Consider the following 21,678-nt stretch of genomic DNA (forward strand, 5'->3'; position numbering starts at 1 on the left):
AAATCACAAGAGACAGCTGCAAGGCTTTAAAGGGGCCGCTCTACTAGAGGATTAAAGAAGGGGTGCAAGGGCTTAGCGCATGGAATAATGAATGTGCAATCTGTCTCCCCCACTCTCCCCTTTATATTTTGCAACGTTCCTTAGCCTTCATAGAGGGCATGTTTTATAGCCTGACAGCATCTAGGGATAGGACACTCCCTTATCCTTAGTGCGTTGTCTGCTTGCCCCCGGGGCAAGTTTCTGGTTTGGACATAACTACACAGCGCATTGCAAATGAGAACTCATACCAGGTGCAAGCGCAAACCAAGCCATTACAAAGAAGGAGAGCGTTCTACTGCCAGACTCTGAAATGCAAACGAGACCTCTTACGCTCTGCAGTGGGAGGAGTCCAAATTACCATAGGCTGAAAATGTGTCTTGAGCGAATCCGATTCCCCCTCCCCACACACATTTACTACATCAAGCATAAACAAGTGCAAGCTTTAGAAGACGGCCTTCCCATGTTTGCATCTCAAGGAATAGGGTAAGTGCATGGACCTAACTCCCTGTCCGATTGTTGCTTGCAATGCGTTTAGGATGAAGGGACCTTTTTTTGCATGTTCGGTGGCCGAGTTACTACAAAAGCTGTAGAATAGTGATAGAAATGTAGCCGTGTTAGTCTGGGGTAGTTGAAGCAAAATGCAGGACAATGTAGCACTTTAAAGACTAACAAGATGGTTTATTAGAGGATGAGCTTTCGTGGGCCAGACCCACTTCCGGTTTTTGATCTGAGGAAGTGGGTCTGGCCCACGAAAGCTCATCATCTAATAAACCATCTTGTTAGTCTTTAAAGTGCTACATTGTCCTGCATTTTGCTACAAAAGCTGTGCTACTGCCAACTATTATAGTTCTATTACTAGCTGCACGGGTGGCCTTTTAAAATACACACATTCCCAATTTCAGGGAGTACTTGCGGGGGTGGGGACACGGAGATGGTAATCTATGGCAGTTTGCAAATCCTCTTCATCGAGAAAGTCAGTAGGAAGGAAGGTAAGTAGGTACAAAGAGGTCATAATATGCGGTTTGAGTTTTAGACAGCAGGACCGGTTTTTTAAAACAGTGACTCGGTCTCTGCGTGAGCTTGGAGGGACTTCCTGGTTTGTCTCACTCTGCCAGTGAACCTGTAGGTAGGCAGAGGGCTCTCTCCAGGTACAACCAGAATTCAAGTCACAGGCAAGCTTCCAAATGCCACCGAGCGGGCAATAAGACATTTTAAACTTTCAATTGTTTTAGCGTTGTTTGTTGTGTCGGGAGAGGTGTTTCCAAGTTGCGCACTGAACGGCAAACCAATCCATCTGCAATCCCATCTTCCTCAAAAATTAATTTCACACACAACTGCAACGGTTCTAGATTCCGCCTCCACACCCAGCAGCAAGAATGGAGCGCTCAGCTTCTGAAAGGGCCTGCTCCCTGTTCGCTGCGGTGACGGATGCGGGCGGAGACTCTGCCATTGGATTTCTGTTCTAAATGTATTATCCTCTCTAAAAATAGGCTTTAAAAATAAAATCCGATTGCAATCTCCAAACTGCCTTTCTTCCCATTGCATTTCAGGACTCGAAGCACGGATAACTTTGTCTCTGCTTGTACTTGGGAGATGGGGAAAGGTAAAATCCATGTATTATGCTAGATCCGGTTAACTGTTGCACTGTACAAATATGGGCAAAACATTTTAAACTCTGCTGACATGCACTGAACTAGTAGAGATTGCGAGTAAGGGACAGAGTTGGGAGGAAAGACAGCCCGCTTAAAAGACTCAGACTCTCTCTCGCAGAAACGAGCAGCTACCGTGTATGTATCTCACATTTGCAAATGCCAAACCAGATGCTTCCTGTGCGAGCAAGATCCCTTTTTTCTAAACATCGACATTACAAACACGCTGCTAGTTTCAAAATGTCTCCCTGCCCGTTGGCATTTGCTGCTACAGCAAGACGCTTTTTTTGGCAGAGACTTGCCCTCTCTGTTTGCACTTGGGAGGCGGGCTCAGTGGATCCCCTGATTCCTAGCTGCTGTCTGTCAGTGAATAAGCCATCTGGAAATCGCTCCTCCCCGCTTTCTACTACAGACTTAAAACAAACAAAAAATTACTTCATTCCGCGTTGATATTTCATAAGGGGTAGGGGGGCACCAAGACTTTTGCAGTGGCTTGATCTTCCACTTGAGCAACTTCCCTATCGGATACCACTGATTAGACAACCTCCCCTCCCTCGCACCGCTGTAATTAGCACTTTACAAGCATCTGCAACAGTCAACGTACTGCATCTGCCGGCTCCATCCCAGCTGGTAGTTACAGGAGCGCCGAGTTTGCAGAGACTTAAGAGGAGAGCGCGGGAGGCAAAGTCTCCCGTTTGCCACAAGGCTGCGCCCCGCTCACGTTGCAAAGCCTGCAACAGACACAACTTGCCCGCGCTGCATGACCCGGGTCGCCCCGAGCCACTCACCTTTTGCAACCCCGGGCTCGCGGGTGCCTGGAGGGGGGAAGGACGCTGTTTGCAGACGCTGCTCCCGGCCGGCCTACTCGCTGCCCAGGGGGCGAAGGGCTGCAGAAAGCGCCGCTCGCAGGATGACAACTGCAGCCCCCGGCGCAACCGGCTGCTGCCTTTGGAGTTTGGCGCGGAAAAGCCCGGTGCGGGGCGGGCTCTCGCCGATTGGACGCTGGTGGCGGGAATGAGGAAGACGGGGAGGAGCCCAAGACGCTCTATGGGTCCGGCATGATCCCCCCCCCCCCCCCTCCCGGCGAGATGCTGAGCGCGGCGCGGGGATCGCAGTTTCTGCCACCAGCGATGGGCTGACCCCTGGATATAAGGGGGGCTGCTGCCTAGTGCCTGGGGCTTTGTCCCCATCCTTGCCCAGAAAATGAGAATAACCCTGGTTGTTTGGGCTAATTCCAACCTGCCTTGGGGAGAGGTCAGCTCTTTCCAGGAGTAAAATGGGTACAAAGCCTCCCCCCTCCCCAAAATCCTGCCCCTCTCAGCCAAACCACTCCCTAGGAAAATGCTGCCTCCTCTGGGGTGGAACAGGGATGAAGTTTAACAGCCCAGTGTAGGATGTGTCTAGGAAATAACCCACAAGATAGAAGGGGAGTCTCCTTCACTTTCAGAAGGGTCAGCTGAGGTAACGCATATTGAGCAACCACCTCCCATCCATTCAAGTTTGAGCTCCATCCCCCTGGCTTGTGCTGTACTTGTGGTAACAAATGCTGGCTTGTCACCTCTAAGCTAGAGATCTATCCCTACTGGGGAAAACACTTGAGTCCTCTTCCCCATTTCTGGGCTCCTCAGCAAGGATAGGCAGTCAGAGCTGCTGCCTCCAGCAAGCAGAACTCTCATCTTCCTTCACATACCACAGGAGATTTCAGGCAAGGGGTTAGTGAGGAAGGAGTTGCTGGACACATAAGGGTACGTCTAGACTACAGGGTTTTGTCGATAGAAGTTTTGTCGACAGATACTGTCGACAAAACTTCTGTCGATATAGAGCGTCTAGACTACATTCAGTTCTGTAGACAAAGCAAGCTGCTTTGTCGACAAAACCCTGTAGTCTAGACACAATCCTACATGCAATAACACCTTCTGTCGACAGAACTCTGTCGACAAAAGGCGTTATGCCTCGTAAAATGAGGTTTACCAGCGTCGACAAAACTGCTGAGTTCTGTCGACGTTATGTCGACAGAACTCAGCGGTAGTGTAGACGCAGGTATAGTTTTGTCGACAAAAGTCCACTTTTGTCGACAAAACTCTGTAATCTAGACACACCCATATTTCCACAAAAGGGGAAGGGTATGGAGTAAAAAAGGTTTAGAGAAGGCTCTGTTCTTCCCATCTATAGAGACACCTCTGAAGCGCACCCATTTAATTTCATTGTGCTCAAGGGTATACTTTTTCCCTCAGCTTACCTCCCAGGAGAACAGTTTAGCAAAGGAAATCGAGACATCAAAGGAATTAAAGAGGTACCAAACCTGAAGCATGGACTTCATTGCTTCCCTGAATCAGAGTCAGTGCCTGAAAGAAAAGTTGGTCTGTAGGCAAAGGCCCAACTCTTCCCATGGGGCAAATAGAAAGCAGGAGAAATATGGAGCATGACTCAGCCTGCAACTGTGGCAGAACAAACAACTCTCAGCAGACAGATTCCTCGCGACGCCTCCGAAGACACCTTCTGACAAAGAGTAATGAATGCAAGCTCCAAGGAAACTTGGCAAAGATGAGCAGTATCCTTCTTTGATGGCCATGAGTCCTCAAACTGTCTCCCTGAAGTGTCTCCACTTTGAAAGGAATAATCAAATCCCCAAAGGAGTCTTAAGAATCACAACGCTGGGGTTCCATTCTTATCCTCCCCCAGTCTTTGTTTGTCTTGTCTATTTAGAATGTATATTTGACCCCAGCACAACAGGGCACTGCTCACAGTTGGGGCCTCTACACATTATCAACAAGGACTAAATAATAAGGGCCTCAAAAACTTCATAACTGGGGCAAATCCTGAAAGTGGTAGGGCACCTGCTGCTGCTGTCAAAGCCAAACAGGCTCTGCACTCTCTGTAAGTGCAGTGATGTCACAAACCTTTGACATCACAGACATACACAGATCCTTGGGAAGCACAGATAACAGCAGGCTTCTGTTCTTCCCTGATGTCGGTGGTAAAATCAATTAACCTGGTGCTGCCTGAAGATAAGGTGTATTTGGCAGGCTCTGGCATAGATGGCCAAGTGATTCTGAATCTTAACAACTCTTTGATCGACCCCATAGTGAAGGTAGAGCTCGTGGGAAGAGGCTATTTGGAGTGGAATGAAGAGATGAATGCTGACAAGGATTACAGCAGAGACATTGTCTGCAATAACAAGGCTGACTACATCAATAAAACAAAGACATTCAAAATAGAGGGTAAGGAAATGGAACCACAGAATTCAAAGAACACAGAGTAAAACTTCAGTAATTTTGCCCTAGTAAACACAGGAATTGCCATATCAGATCCAATTAGTGATCATTCTAGTTCTGTATCCTGCCATTGTCCTAACTACTTAAGAGAATCATAGAATACTAGGACTGGAAGGGACCTCGAGAGGTCATCGAGTCCAGTCCTCTGCCCTCATGGCAGGACCAAATACTGTCTAGACCACCCCTGATAGACATTTATCTAACCTACTCTTAAATATCTCCAGAGATGGGGATTTCACAACCTCCCTGGACAATTTATTCCAGTGTTTGACCACCCTGACAGTTAGGAACTTTTTCCTAATGTCCAACCTAAACCTCCCTTGCTGTAGTTTAAGCCCATTGCTTCTTGTTCTATCCTCAGAGGCCAAAATGAACAAGTTTTCTCCCTCCTCCCTTTTAGATACCTGAAATCCTGTCACCCCCTCAGTCTTCTCTTTTCTAAACTAAACAAACCCAATTCCTTCAGCCTTCCCTCATAGGTCATGTTCTTTAGACCTTTAATCATTCTTGCTCTTCTCTGGACCCTCTCCAATTTTTCCACATCTTTCTTGAAATGTGGTGCCCAGAACAGGACACAATACTCCAATTGAGGCCTAACCAGCGCAGAGTAGAGCGGAAGAATGACTTCTCGTGTCTTGCTCACAACACACCTGTTAATAAATCCCAGAATCATGTTTGCTTTCTTTGCAACGGCATCACACTGCTGACTCATATTTAACTTATGGTCCACTATAACCCCTAGATCCCTTTCTGCCGTACTCCTTCCCAGACCGTCTCTTCCCATTCTGTATGTGTGAAACTGATTGTTCCTTCCTAAGTGGAGCACTTTGCATTTGTCTTTATTAAACTTCATCCTATTTATCTCAGACCATTTCTCCAATTTGTCCAGGTCATTTTGAATTATGACCCTATCCTCCAGATTAGTCGAAATCCCTCCCAGCTTGGTATCATCTGCAAACTTAATAAGCGTACTTTCTATACCAATATCTAAATCGTTGATGAAAATATTGAAGAGAGCCGGTCCCAAAACAGACCCCTGCAGAACCCCACTTGTTATGCCTTTCCAGCAGGATTGTGAACCATTAATAACTACTCTCTGAGTACGGTTATCCAGCCAGTTATGCACCCACCTTATAGTAGCCCCATCTAAGTTGTATTTACCTAGTTTATTGATAAGAATATCATGCAAGACCGTATCAAACGCCTTACTAAAGTCTAGGTATACCACATCCACTGCTTCTCCCTTATCCACAAGACTCGTTATCCTATTAAAGAAAACTATCAGATTGGTTTGACATGATTTATTCTTTACAAATCCATGCTGGCTGGATCACCTTGCCACTTTCCAAGTGTTTACAGATGATTTCCTTAATTACTTGCTCCATTATCTTCCCTGGCACAGAAGTTAAACTAACGGGTCTGTAGTTTCCTGGGTTGTTCTTATTTCCCTTTTTATAAATGGGGACTATATTTGCCCTTTTCCAGTCCTCTGGAATCTCTCCTGTCTCCCATGATTTTCCAAAGATGATAGCTAGAGACTCAGATACCTCCTTTATCAGCTCCTTGAGTATTCTACGATGCATTTCATCAGGCTCTGGTGACTTGCAGGCATCTAACTTTTCTAGGTGATTTTTAACTTGTTCTTTTTTTATTTTACCTTCTAAAATTACCCCCTTTCCACTAGCATTCACTATGTTAGGCATTCCTACAGACTTCTCGGTAAAGATCAAAACAAAGAAGTCATTGAGCATCTCTGCCATTTCCAAGTTTCCTGTTACTGTTTCTCCCTCTTCACTGACCAGTGGGCCTACCCTCTCCTTGGTCTTCCTCTTGCTTCTAATGTATTTATAAAACGTCTTCTTGTTTCCCTTTATTCCTGTAGCTAGTTTGAGCTCATTCTGTGCCTTTGCCTTTCTAATCTTACCCCTGCATTCCTGTGCTGTTTGCCTATATTCATCCTTTGTAATTTGTCCTACTTTCCATAGAAGGTACAGTAAACACTATATAAGGCAGTTATGTGATAACCTGCCCACAGGAAGAATTTCTTCCTAACCCTTATTGATTAGAGTTCGATTGAAGCTGTGAAGCAGGAAGCTAAATGCACACTTTTAAAAGAATATGTAGGGTTATAATTCCAGATGAGGTCATTATTCATGTCATAGTTCAGTCCCTTTTTTCTCTCCTGAATCCTTCTGAACTCTTGATTTCCATAAGGTCTTTGTTTATTTAAGAATTGGGTTTGTTTGGTTTGGAAACGAGAAGACTGAGAGGGGACATAACAGCTTTCAAGTACCTAAAAAGGGTGCTACAAGGAGGAGGGAGAAAAATTATTCTCATTAACGTCTGATGATAGGGCAAAAAGCAATGGGCTTAAATTGTTGCAAGGGAGGTTTAGGTTGGACATTAGGAAAAACTTCCTGTCAGGGTGGTTAAACACTGGAATAAATTGCCTAGGGTGTTTGTGGAAGCTCCAGCATTGGAAATATTGAAGAGCAGGTTAGTCAGATATTTGTCAGGAATGGTCTATGCTGCTTGACAGGATTTGATGACCTCTCAAGGTCCCTTCCAGTTCCAGTACATTAAAAAAAATGTAAATGAAAATGGTGGCAATGAAATCCCAAGGTTAATGCTGTCTTTGTGCATCACTTTTAAATTTGCTCCCTTTCAATTTCAGGGACTTGTCTCCTTGTTCTTGCACTATGAGAACGGGAACCCGGCAGACCTATGGTGAATGTCTGTATTTTGCAAATCAGAGCCAGTCCGAGACAACCTTCCTCTCGCTTACTAGTAATTTACACCATGCATAGTCCCCTTGAAACCTAAGAGTTCATTTGTGGACTAATGGGAATAAAGATCACAACCTGGCCCATAGTAAGTATGTGTACATATGTAATACATATAGTCCCAGTAATACCTCACTAAGGTCTTTTCTAAACTAGGAGGGGGTTTCTGGTATAGTTATACCAGTATAGCTATATCAGCAAAATCCTCTAAAGTGAACACTTGTATATTGGGATAAAACTGATTATACCAATATAATTTATGCAGACTGTGAGAATTGGTATAATCTGTAATAGCATAAGCACAATTATACCAGTATAACTGCATCTACACCCAGGCTTCTACCATCCTCGTTATATAGGTAAAGAACCACAATGCTAAATTGACAAGGAGTCCTGTGGCACCTTATAGGCTAACAGATGTATTGGAGCATAAGCTTTCATGGGCAAAGACCCACTTCATCAGAATACATTGCCTATGGAGGTTATGGAATCTCCAGCATTGGATATATTTAAGAGCAGATTAGCTAAACGTCTGTCAGGGATGACGTAGATAGTGGTTTTCAAACTCTCTTTCTAATGACTCAGTTGAAGAAAATTGTTGATGCCTGTGACCCAACATAATTTGACGAGAGTGTGGGCTCTGGTGTGGGGCTGAGGATGAGAGTTTTGGGGGCTCTGGGTTTGGGAGGGGTCATGGCTGGGGCAGGAGGTCAGCAGTGCAGTGAGGATACTAAGGCAGGCTTTCTGCCTCTCCTGGCACCACAGACAGTGCTGCACCCCAGAAGCGGCTAGGAGCCAGTTCCCAGCCAATGGGAATGCGGAGCTAGTGCTCAGGGCAGGAGTAGTAGGCAGAATCCTGTGTGCTTCCCCCTTCCTCCCGTCTAGGTGACGGGCCTACAGGCGGCCACTTTTGGGGTACAGTACAGTCTGCAGTGCCAGGACAGGCAAGTAGCCTGCCTTACCATCCCCACTGGTCGCCGGATCACTCTGTACCACAACCCAGTATTTAGTCACAACCCATAGTTTGAAAACCACTGATCTAGATGGTGTATGTGTAAGCATAGAATATTTTGTAAAAATGAGATCTCAATAACATGAGATCTCACTATGGTTCATGCTGTTAACCTCCCTGCCTTTCAGCAAGGATATATGAGGCACATAGAGGAGATCAATAACAATTAGTCAGGGTCTTACTGTGTTTTTATATAAATAATCTGTTAATCCCGGATGTTTCCAGGAGTATAAAAGCAGTGGGTTGTGAACCCCTCCTCGCTGGCTTTATAGCTCAAGATGTAGATAAAGGGTTAGGCTGCATGTCAATGTATTAAATCTTGTATCTGACCTCCAATGGTCAGATTTCAACTCCTCCTAGGCTGTTAGGCCTTAAAAACTATACATCACCAGAAAGGTCATTTTTCCTACCTTGAGAATGTGCAATCAAGTTGTGCATTTGATCTATTACCTCTCATGGTGACAAGTTGAAAGGTGTGCCAAGTATTATTGTAAATTTAGGGTGAAATAATCTTTCTGATATTTAACATAACTAGGGGGTTGCGTTCTCTGTTTGCTACGCTCGCCTTATCCCCCCCTCCTCCCGCTTTTGCTTCGTTGACAGAGCCTGTTGACACTGATGATGTGGTGACATCGTTCTGTTGTCCATCAGGAAAAGCTTTTTTATATAGAGAGAGTGATAATAATAAGCAGTACTTCTTTGACACTTTTCAACTCTATAGCTTAAAGACCAAAATTTCAAAATTGGGTGCCTACAGGCAAGCACTTAAATCCATATTTAATCTCCTAAATAAATGGCCTGATTTTCAGAGATACTAAGAGACCACGATATTCAACATTTTTTTCACACAATTTACCAGCAGTCCTATACCAGTATAATTATATCTCTAAAGCTATGCAGGATAACTCCCTATATGCACATTCTCTTTTGGGATTTAGAGTGCCTTTTTCAGTTTAATTTAAGTTTCTTTAGAAGTTATTTAAGCTACACTGAAGAAAAGGTATTCTGCATCCCAAAACAGTACATGTACATAGGGAGCTGGATCAGAAAATTATCTCATCAGTTCAAAGTGAGACAAGGCCAAATTTTGGCCAGTTTGAGCAGGAAATGGTTCCAAATTCAATGTAATTGCACCGACTTATGCTAGAGAATTCAAGAAGGAAACAGAAGCAGAGACACAAAAATGATTTTCCACGTCCTTGCATCTTGTGTCATTCACATTAACGCAAAACAAAGGTAAAATATATCACCAGTGTGAGTGATCCAATAGCAGTTTTATCCCTGCTTTGTGCAGCTGTAACTGAAAACATGAAAAGCCAGACTGTGGAGAATTGGGCTCTCTGAGGATTTATTGTATCCAGTGACACCAAAAAAGGAGAAGTAAACATTCCATTGCCTTATTTCTGTAGGACATGCGAGGTCTTAAATACTCTTCGGCTACGTCTACACTGGTATGATTTTCCAGAAATGCTTTTAACGGAAAAGTTTTCCGTTAAAAGCATTTTCAGAAAAGAGCGTCTAGATTGGCACGGACACTTTTCTGCAAAAGCACTTTTTGCGGAAAAGCGTCCGTGGCCAATCTAGACGCGCTTTTGCGCAAAAAAGCCCCGATCGCCATTTTCGCAATCGGGGCTTTTTTGCACAAAACAAATCTCAGCTGTCTACACTGGCCCTTTTGCGCAAAAGTTTTGCGCAAAAGGGACTTTTGCCCGAACGGGAGCAGCATAGTATTTCCGCAAAAAGCTTTCTTACAGTAGGAAGTCAGTGCTTTTGCGGAAATTCAAGCGGCCAGTGTAGACAGCTGGCAAGTTTTTCCAGAAAAGCGGCGGATTTTCCAGAAAAACTAGCCAGTCTAGACACAGCCTCTATGCTTAAGGAACTCATCACAAGTTCAGGATACTCTGTATTTGGCAGGAACAGGCTCCTAAAAATAATTGGCAAGCTGCTGTGGGGTTGCTATCTTCATTTAAAAAATCCACTGAGAATGCAAGGCAGCCCATGTCTAAGAGGTGATCTTATAGCTTGGCAAGTGAGGGAATGTCCTTTGGCTTACAGATAACTGGCTTGGTTCGGGCACCCATACCTTTGATTTCAACTTCAACTTACCTCCCCGACTTCCATCGACATTCACCAGCAAGATAGCCCGTGTCTCCTACTTCCTCCAAGCCTCCTGTGCCAGCCGCGAGCTCATCTTAGCCAAGCAGAAGAAATATTTACTGGTGCAAGGGACCTCTGGCGTCTTTAAAGATAAAATAGAATCAGAGGTAAGGTAATAGAGAATATTCTTCCTGTGACAGGAGCAGAGAAAGAATGGAAGAGTCCAGTGCTGCTCCCAAGGAAGTGTAGCTGGCTATTTGTGCCAGACCTATCCCCATGGTATAGAAGCACTCTTACCAAGTTACCTAAAGCCAAGACAGGTAATCTACACACAGAACCTAGAACTGTCTCCTCTCTCCCCTTGGAACGAGAGGCGATGCTCTAGAAAAACACCTACCCTTGATTTAAACATGGCCAGTGGGGGAGACTCCACTGCAGCCAGCAGGAAATTGTTCCAGTGTCTGATCCTTGTTAAAAATGTGCACCTTGCGTCCGGTCAGAATTTGTCTAGTTTCAACGTTCGGCCATTGGCTCGTGTTAGACCTTCCTCTGCCCGGCTGAAGAGCCCCTACCAAATGGCACAGGAAAAATTAGCCCTGCTGCAAAAATAGCAGCAGGACCTGGTAGTTCATGGAATGACCCTGGCAGCTTTGGCCGCTGGGTCATGCGATCCAAGCCAGCCTGGGTTGGCAGGGGCCCAAAGAGTGCAAGGCTGGCACCACACCCATATTTTCGGAATGCGCTAGAGCGGATGGTTTTGTGGAAAAAGTGAAAAAGGAAAAGTTATTTACTTGTTCCTACATTATAAGAACTAGGGGTCACCAAATGAAAGAAATAGGCAGCAGGTTGAAAACAAACCAAAGGAAAGTTTTTCTTCACGCAGCACATAGTCAACCTGTGGAACTCCTTGCCAGAGGATGTTGTGAAGGCCAGGACTTTAACAGGGTTCCAAAAAGAGCTAGATAAGTTTGTAAAGGTTATGTCCATCAATGGCTACTAGCCAGGATGGATAGGAATGGTGTCTCTAGATGCTGTTTGTTTGGAAATGGGTGACAGGGGAGGGATCACATGAGGATTTCCTGTTGTTCCCTCCCTCTCTGGCACCTGGCATTGGCCACTGTGGGCAGACAGGATCCCAGGCTAGATGGACCTTTGGTCTGACCCAGTCTGGCTGTTCCTATGTTCTTATGTTGAATGTCCACCCTGACCCTGGGACAGCTGTTCCAAACATTCCTTGCCCCCGGTCTTAGCAATTAGCTCCTTGTCTCTCCTCTGAATTTGTCTCCTTTCAAATTCCATCCCTGGCAGTTTGGTGGCCTCATGAATGTGATGATCTCTGGCCACTTCTCAGCCAGCCGGCATCCACCCCACGCATACCTCCCACGGTAGCAGGCCCTGACGGCTTGCTCTCTCTCTGGAGGAAGAGCGTGTAACTGAGGCATTGGTTTGTTCTGCTCAGGGAGCAGGCCCATCACCTTGGTCTCTGAGTGCCTCCCCCACTCATGGAAGTGGTCCCTGCCGGTCCGCAGGAAGGGCCCTGTTCTCTGTTCTGGGGACAAAATGCTAGTTAACATGGAGACTCAGAGAATCCCAGGGCGGGCAGAGACCTCAGGAGTCACCGAGTCCAGCCCCCCGCCCAAGGCAGTACCAACCCAACTCAATCAGCCCAGCCAGGGCTTGGTCCAGCCGGGACCTAAACACCTCTAGGGATGGAGATTCCACCCCCTCCCTCGGGAACCCATCCCAGCATTTTCCCACCCACCTAGTGGAATAGTTTTTCCTAATCTCCAACCTAGACCTCCCCCACTGCAACTTGAGCCCATTGCTCCTTGTTCTGCCACCTGCCCCCACTGAGAACAGCCTCTCGCCAGCCTCTTTGGAACCCCCCTTCAGGGAGTTGCAGGCTGCTCTCAAATCCCCCCTCACTCTGCTCTTCTGCAGACTGAACAAACCCAAATCCCTCAGCCGCTCCTCGTAGATCATGTGCTCCAGCCCCCGAACCATTTGTGTTGCCCTCCACTGGACCCTCTCCAATGTGTCCACATCCTTTCTATAGTGGGGGGCCCAGAACTGGACACAATACTCCAGATGTGACCTCCCCAGAGCTGAATAAAGGGGAATAATCACTTCTCTGGATCTGCTGGCCATGCTCCTCCTAAGGCAGCCCAATATGCTATTTACAAGGGTGCACTGTTGGCTCATCTCCAGCTTCTCATCCCCTGATGGGCTGGTGCAGGAAGGAGGGGTGCCAGGCGCAGGTTAGCTGCTGGGTGGCTTGGCCAGGTGGTTGTTATCAGGGGCTCTGCAGAGTGCAGCGTTCACCTGCCTCCGAGACGGCCTGACCAAGAAGCACCGGGGCCTGCTCCAAGCCAGTCCTGCTAGAGGCTGTGGATCAGCGTGACATCTGCCTAGCTAATGGGTTTTGACTGCTCCCTCTCTCGGTAGCCGAGCTGGCTGGGGAGCTTTGAAGATCAAGACCAGGACTTGGGAGCTGGTTCAAGCAAATATGAGGACCCACAGTAAAGCCACATGAATGGAGGCTGCCCACTCTAAGGGTATGGCTATGTGCAAAATTTGTACCATGTACCACTTTTGCTACACCAGTGTACTTAAAGTAGTGCACTCCAGCCCCGCCCAAGCCCACCCCAAAGTGGATGCAGTTATACTGGTCCAAAGATGCTTATACCAATAACAATAAAATAAAAGTCACACCCTTTACTGACATGGTTATCCTGGTAGAAACGTGGTGTGCAGGCCAACCGCAGAAGTCAGTGTGTGACTTTCTCCCACCTACCTGCTTTACCTCTTTAGGTAAGAGGATGCAGTCCCATGGAAGGTAAAGAGTAGCAGTAGGAGAGCATGTATGTTTGTGGAGGGCAGCCAGGTGTTTAGTGGCTGGAATTTTCCTATTAAAGAAGAAAATGGGGGGAAATAAGAGATGTGCCCCAACAAAACCATAGTGAAAAGGGGAGACACCTTGATTCCTCAAAGCTTCACGTCAGGTGATACTGTAGGAGGCAAATGCCACCCTAACATTTCAGCCTGTGCCAAAAGTATCCCCTTGACTTTAGGTTTGGTAGCATCATCTGCCTCCGCAGATGAGGGAAACTTTTAGGCCTTCCATCTATAACACAGAGCATCCAAAAAATTCATACAACCATTATGTTTCCTTTGAAGATCATTGTTCAAATTACAATGATCTAAAACAATGCATTTAATCATCAGAAATATTGGAATCAATTTTTGTAGCCACTTAGCTATATTACTAAGAGGAGCCAATAAGCATCATCAGCTGCATTTCTGATTTATTTTATCACTAATAAATCAGAAAAAGCAGAAGCGTTCAATAAATATATCTGTTCTGTATTTGGGAAACAGAGGATTTAATCATATATATGAGATACTAACCCCATTAGTATCTCAGGACAGTGTTAAATAGTAGCTAGTATAGTTAGACATTTAGCAGGCCAAGACAACTTAGCAAGAGAACTTACATCCAAGAGTTTTAAAAGAGCTGATGGGGAGTTCACTGGATCATTAATGTTGATTTTCAATAAGTCTTGGAATGCTAGAGAAGTTCCAGAAGACTTCAAGAAAGCCAATGTTGTGCCAATATTTTAAATGGGAAAGGGGAATGACCCAGGTAATCATAGACCTGCTAGTCCAACATCAGTCCTAGGCAAGATAATGGAATAGTTAATACAAGACTCGATTAATAAAAAATTAAAGGTAGATAATATATTTAATGCCAATCACCAGGGGATTATGGAAAATAGATCCTGTCAAACTAACTTGATGTGTTTTTGATGAAATTATACATTTACTTGGTAAAGTTAATAATGTTGATGTAACATACTGTAAATCATTTGACTAAGTAACACATGACATTTTGATTAAAAATCTAAACAACATGAAGTTAGCATGTCTCATATTAAATGAATTAAAAACTGGTTAACTGACAGGTCTCAAAATGTAATTGTATACAGGAAATTATATTAGGGGTGTGTTTCTAGTGGAGTCCTGCAGGAATCAGTTTTGAGCCCTACGCTACTTCACGTTTGTTACATGCTCTGAGATGCATGGATAGAAGGGGCGAGAGAAGTGTGACTATTAATGTTATTCTAATGCACTGTATATCAGGCCTGTACGCAGGAATTTCTCTGTGTGTGTGTGTGTATGCGCACGCACGCACTTTTTTGTAAATGTGGACCACAAGGGTGTGAATGTACATCCCATGGTCCCCCAAATAAGTGAGGAAATCAGCCCCAGCCTTCCTCCAGCTGGTCAGAGCATGGAGGAAGGAGGCTTGGGTAGTGCACTGCGCCTGCTTTCCCCTGGCTGGATGGAGCAGTTTACTTGGGGGATCATAAGGAGGTGCTTTCACACCCTTCGCACACCCCCTTTAAGAAAAAATCACCTTTAGCTCAAGTGACAGGAACCTGGGTCTGTCCTTGCTGCTTCTATGAAATTCAAAGGGCCACACATGAAGTTTTGGGTGCCTGCTGATTTATTTCAGTGCACTAACAGAGTTCCCACATGTCTAAGGATTCTAGGTCATCATCCCATTGTATCCTGTGAATGGCGCTCACCATACTCTACCTTCTCCCCCTTCCCATGCAGTACCCTTTGACGGTGGAAGTTGACAAGAACGTTGCTTACCATTGCTGCTTCCGACACGGCCTCGTCATCCTCCGGCTTTCCCTGGTGAAAAACACATTTGCCCCTGGTGAAAACATCATCTTCACGACAGAGATTGACAACCAGACAGGCAAGGCCATCAGGAAGGTGGTTTTTGCCTTGTACTCCATCATCCTCTACTTTGGCTACACCATTAGGGCAGAGCAGCGCTCCTTGGAAGACCGAAATGAACTGATGAGACTGGAATCCAGAACTAAGGCAGTCCCCTCTGAGGTCACAAGGATCACTAGCATGTTCTCCCTGCCCAGGCTACTCTCTGTCAGCAGCATGTCCATAGCCAACGAAATCATGGAAGTCCGGTATGAGTTGATAGGGACTGTTTACCTTCCGTGGTCCATGACCAAAGTTGTGGCCAAAGTACCTATTGTCATAAGAACCACAGCTGCAAGCAATCCTGACAACTAGCAGAGGGGTGCAGATCTGCAGCAGAAGTGAAAACGACCCTGTGGATACACCCAGTGTTTTCAGATGAATCTCTATACAGTGATCCAGGAACAAGTTTGCTGAGGTCCAGATAATAAAGGTTTGCTGTGAAATACATGTGTGCGCCAACTGCCTGATTTCACAAGAGGGCTCTGGATTGGAGGGAGGCGCCACATGGAGGCCAAACATGAGAGAGGATAGGGCTTAATAGGACCCAAGAGCAGGGTGAGAATACAAAGAGACGTTGCGTGCTCCCCAATCAGGATTGCAGTGTGTTCTAGTGAGATCAGAAGACTGGTTCTAACCCCAGCTTCACGGCTGACTCACTGGGTGAGTGGCTTTGCTTCTCTGGGTCTTGGGTTCCTGCTCGGCACAATGGGAATGATCCTGGAGCAGATTCACAGGTTCGTGTCTCACCCAGCCAAGTGTTTGGAGGCAGGAAGGGAGGCCCAGGTCAGTGGCCAAGACTGGGAGGGATCTGGAGGACAAACACCCTTTAAATAGATGTCCCTGGGCCCAAGGACATGCCTAATGTTGTCTCTGCTCCCAGGGTGTCCCTCTACCTAGAAGTATGGAGCTGGCAAGTCTGGAAGAATGGAGGAACAGGACTGTGTGGAGAATGGGCAGATTGAGAGCCAAGAACAAGCCAGCCTGCCTGCTGATTGAGCAACATCAGGGGAGGCTGGGGAAAGAAATCAGACTGTGCGGGACTGCATACAAGCCTAGAGATGGGCGGAGGCTGGGTAGGCACTAAGGGAGCCACAGGAATGGGAGAGGGAACAAGCAGCAGGTATACAGGGAGCAAAAGATACATGAACCCCCCTCTGTGTCTCCTGGTGCAGGAAAGAAGCTGCAGGGCACTGTAGCAATCCCCTGGCCAGGAACACAATACAGGGCATACCTGAAGAGACCATAGTTTGGTGAGGAGGGAATGACAGAATTGTAAACTGGTGCTTGATTGGAGTATCCCTACAGCCTGCTGTTTTCAGTTCTTAACAATTGTTACTGAAAGGTTCCCAAAAGCTATTATTAGGGTATTCCAGCTTTTCACCCAAATTTTGAACCAGTCAAGTACATGAAAAGACTAAGTTCAGGACACCCAATTCATTATTGTAGGTAGATGTGTTTCTGTTCATAATAAATCAGGGTCGGTGTCCACATGAGGCTATCTGTTAAAGTCAGACAAAGCAGTGGGGAAGATGCACACAGACATGCATCTCCATGCATACAGTTAATGAAATGAATCAGCGCATTGAACTGCTTTTTACTTTCAATACTCTTCTTTTTTTCTATGTGTTGCTTTTTTCCTCCCATCCTCCTGTCCCCCAGCATTAACTGGAAAACCACTTTGTTACACCCATTGTCACCCGTCTTTTCAATTTTTGTAACAAATACTGATCAATTCCCAAGAAAACTTAAACAAAATAAAAATGGGAAATGAAGGCCCTGGAATCCAGGCTTCCTAAGGAGCCCTCCTCCTCCAGGAGCTCCCTCAAAGACAGCTTGCTGCGGTAAGGCCATATGGGGGAAGGGTGCCCCTGCCAGACTAAATAGGAATACCACAAGAAAAGACTCTGAGAGCATGGCCTATACCAGTCCTTACCGCGTTCCAGCACCCACATAGTCGATCTGCTGCTTCTCTGTAGCCTGGAGCGGAATGTTCCCCGGCACTGTGATCCTGAGACTTCTCAGTTGCACCCTGTGCAGAGCTGGGAACTAGAAAGTGCAGGTGTAACTACAGCCAAGTACAGTCTGTTCTCTCCACCAGTGTAGGTAGGCTGACAAGCAGAGGCAGCTCCAGCTCTGCTACATTCAAAGCTTTTTTGCTGGAGCAGTAACGGGTTGTGTGTCTCCACTTACATCTCTTCCTTTGGTCTGCTCGGGTCTGCATACTTCACATTCTGGGGCTATCTAGGTCCATTTCAGCACAAGGATGTGCCATGCTCCTACCCCAAAGGAGGGAAGATGCAGTGGAGAGAGTGAGGTATGTTTTTAATCAGTTTTATCGGCTGAAAATATTTCTAGTCTTAGAGCCCTTCTACAAAGGAGCCTCTACAGGGGAGAGGAGAAGGGCAGTGAGGGGGAAAGAAGGATGCAGGAATGACAGCCAGTGTTTTATTAACTCTTTGCGGCCTGCAGTGGCTAACAGACCTTGTGGGCTGCATCCACCAGCCATGGAAACTACATAATCTTATTCCCCAGCTCCTGGAGGAGGGGCACCTGGGCTCTGTGGCACCAACAGCCCCAAAAGTAACCAGCGGGCCACGTTTGATGTATGTGCCATTTGGAAATCAAGACTAAGTGCTGCCCTAACTAATAGTCTTTGCTCATCCTTGCATCTGCCTTGATAGACAGCTGGGAACAGCTTGTTGGCAGAGTTTGCCAGCACAACAAATCTGCAGTGGATCAGTGATGGTTTTTCCACCGTGGTTATGCTGCACTTTGCATTTGCCATCTTTTAAGATATTCTGGGTCATATGCGACTGGCCCTTAAGTTGCAGCCCATCAGGGACCCTGACCCCAGGCAGAAGATGCTGAGCTACAAGGGTCCACACAAGTGAGAAGGGTGGAGAGAAAGTTAGAGGAGCATAGAGCCTAAGGCCCTGATCCTGCAAACATTTCTGCATGGCCAGAGGCTCAATATCATAGCACAGACCTTATCAGCAGTGAAATGGATATTCTTGTCAGTTTCATGGCTCCAGCTGTGAGTGCAACAGTGCTGCTCTCAGCTAAACTTAGCTGCAAAACTGACAAAAATTATACAACTGATGTAAATAATGCAGTGTCTATGTAGGCACAGTGGCTACCTCTACACTTTGAGTTCTTCCGGCAGAATATATGCTAATGCAAGCAGTGGGGACGTTTCCTTTTTGCTCATGATCCTTATACCTCAAAAAAGAAGGTTTACCGATCTTGTGCAAAAAGGGGGTTTTGTGCAAAAAGGAAACATCCACACTGCTTGTTTTTGCACAAAAACCCCTAGCGCAAAAACGGATCAGCAGAAAATATGCTCATGAGATCATGACTCATGCTAATGAGACATTCATTAGCATATTTTCTGCTGGAAGAACTCGCAGTGAAGATGTAGCTGGAGTCTCCTTAACTGCACCAACATAAGTACTAACCCTCTCATAGAAGTGGAGTTATGATTTTAGGATAGCAGGCCACTTACTTTGATGGAAGCAGCATTCTAGTACAGACACTGACATAGTTAGACCAAGCCTAAATGTTGGACTTAGATGCCTAAAATTGCAACTGTATACCTAAGCCCCTTGCGAACTGCACCTTAGCCTCTCTGTACCTTATTTCCCCATCTGTAAAATGGGAATAATAGCAGAAATGTTATGTGGATAAATAAATTATATTATCAGGCACAAATGATACAGTGGTGAGGGCAAGATAAGCACCCTAGACAGATTATCCATTTGGTGCACGTGTTGGTGTAACCTTTGCTATCATATTGCAAGAGCATGGGATACATTTTCAGGACATCCTGTGATTGCAGATACTAATCACAGCAGTTCTCCCATTGGGAAAGAGGTCTCATGTTGGTGTTCTGGCTGGCCTTACTGGCCATCTGCACTTCAGACTAGATATAAATTAACCATCATTGTTGGGATATGCACATCCATTCCACCTGGGCAGCCAATAGCCATTCAAATGCAGCAAGTCAACTACTGTGCCGCATTACAATCCCATGCAAAGTACATTTAGATTGCTCCCATGGTGCTCTGTCTGTTTACACACCTTGAATGGTGCAATAGACATGCGTGAAAAGGCTTTCATCACCATTTCTGAAACTGGCCTACTTAGATGCCCTTTTCTCCACAGACAGTTCTGTGTAAGGACACCATTTACCACTTTGCAAGACAAGTCACGTGCAGCCCTCTGTTCAAAAGTGGCAGCTGACCCTAATGTGGCAAAAGTGGGCAGTGGCAAGTATAGATTTGTTAGAAAAAAACCTGCTCCCCAAGTAAAAAAGTTTGGCCAGTCTTGCTATAGTGGGCTGCAGTACTCCTTGGGAGAAACCGGCCGCACCCTTCCTGCATACCATTGCCTTTAGAAAAAGGGAAGGTGTGAAAAGGGGAAAATAGCCTCAGACTCTCCCACCCGTCACCTTGGCTTGAGAACTACAGGGCTTACCTGGTCTCATGAAACCTGCACAGTTTCGGCCCAACCCCTGGGACACAGACCCCCACTTGGTGACCATTGGGTCATATATGGTAATATGCAAGCGCGGGAAAGCGATGTGCAGATTTAGGGATAAATACCCATCGCACAGTTCGCTCTAGGAGGTCTTCGCAACACACGTACCAACGTGCATATGCCTTCTCGTATACTTCAAAGCGCTGCCAGCCTGAACAACCGACCAGCCACCTCCCCCGACGCTCGGGCGTAACCAAGGCCTTCGCAACCAAACCGATATCTTTGAAATGTTCCGTGTGCTGTGTAAGTTGGTATGTATGATTTGATTTTCTTTGTTGTATAAGCTTAGTGTTGTAGTTGTTTTGGGTAGTACATAGAGTTTGTAGTTATCACTCTTATTTAGTGTAGCTGGATATTGTTAGAATAGAGACTATTCCCCTTGCCATTCCCATCCTTATATGTCTGACACGTTTAACTAGAAATCGTAGAATAAATATAATAAATACTGTAAATTCATTATTAACACAGTCTATTAAACATTTTAGAATAAATACTATAAATTCACCACTGTCATAAATAAATATCCTTTATTTGCTAAAACTGTCCACCTGGTTCTGTCCTTCCCCCCTTGGGTATGCATCATCGGACCTGTGATTCTCGCGACAAGATTCTTACCAGTGCCAAGCACCCACAAATCCTGATCATTTCAGCACATCCTGTGGATCACATGAAAATCAGGCCCTATGGTCTCATCCAAACACTACAAGACTCAGAATAATGTGTCTACTTCAGAAAATGTTGGCCTTAGCTCTTTGTGGTGACTCAGTATCCCCATCTGTGAAAAGGGGATAATAAAGAATGTTGTGGAGCCCAGTGAATGATTGTTTGCAGCAAGCAGGATGGCAGGTGCTACAGTAGCACAGCATTCATTATGTTCATTATTTCTATCACAGAAGCACCCAGACAGGATCAGGGCATTATGCTAGACATTATGCAAAGCTCATAAAAGGCCCTGCCCCAAAGAGCTCACCTGTCACCTGAGATTCAGCTGATTTCATTGTGGTGCTGTGCTGAGGCACAATCACATGTATCAGCCCACTGCTGCTTGCACCAATTTGTAGCCGGCTAAGATTTTGGAATCGGAAGAGCCAGCCAACTCCTTGTTAGCAATGGGACCTACACTCAGGGCAGGAGAGGACTGGAAGGTAAATACTATAGTTTGTTCAAACCATGAATCCCAGTTCTTTGAGGCACTTTGCACACATTGGATTGCTTTTATGTCGTTGATGGGGTACTCCATAACATTTGGGGGGTCTAATTTACTAGCTTCTTTGAAAGAGACAGTGCCTTCCTTCCTACAGAATAGAACGGGGAGGGGGGGATGGAGACGGTAGCATTTGGGCATTGCCAACAGGCTAATTCTGGTAGCTCAGCAGGGGACAGGGAAACAGAAAGGGTGAGTTGCTTCAATACCACCCTATGCCAGTAAACTGGGAGAGGGCTTGAGAGCTCAGAAGCATCTCCTAAAACATAAAAGCACAATGGAAATGAACACT

At 45.8% G+C, this 21,678-nt stretch overlaps 2 protein-coding genes across 3 annotated transcripts in view; one reads left to right on the forward strand and one right to left on the reverse strand.

The window, feature by feature from the left end:
- Positions 1-2,643, reverse strand: part of UHRF1 (ubiquitin like with PHD and ring finger domains 1) — a 31,161-nt gene extending 28,518 nt beyond the window's left edge. The window contains exon 1 of the mRNA XM_075903059.2: positions 2,477-2,643. The gene's annotated coding sequence lies outside the window, so the exon portion shown is untranslated. The remainder of the gene's footprint in view (positions 1-2,476) is intronic.
- ARRDC5 (arrestin domain containing 5) lies at positions 58-16,093 on the forward strand. 2 transcript variants are annotated; one of them, XM_089774898.1, is made up of 4 exons: positions 58-522; positions 1,590-1,642; positions 10,814-11,022; positions 15,476-16,093. In XM_089774898.1, exons 1-4 carry the CDS (start codon positions 350-352, stop codon positions 15,956-15,958), a joined length of 918 nt encoding a protein of 305 aa, XP_089631024.1. In that variant the 5' UTR covers positions 58-349; the 3' UTR covers positions 15,959-16,093. The 2 variants fall into 2 exon arrangements, with proteins under 2 accessions (XP_089631024.1, XP_014424514.1); XM_014569028.4 differs by lacking the exon at positions 1,590-1,642 and adding an exon at positions 3,923-4,909 and having other exon boundaries at positions 60-522.
- Positions 16,094-21,678: the final 5,585 nt, after the last annotated feature.

This window comes from Pelodiscus sinensis, chromosome 32 (assembly GCF_052426305.1).
Source record: "Pelodiscus sinensis isolate ZL-2025 chromosome 32, ASM5242630v1, whole genome shotgun sequence".
NCBI classification, from domain to species: domain Eukaryota; kingdom Metazoa; phylum Chordata; order Testudines; family Trionychidae; genus Pelodiscus; species Pelodiscus sinensis.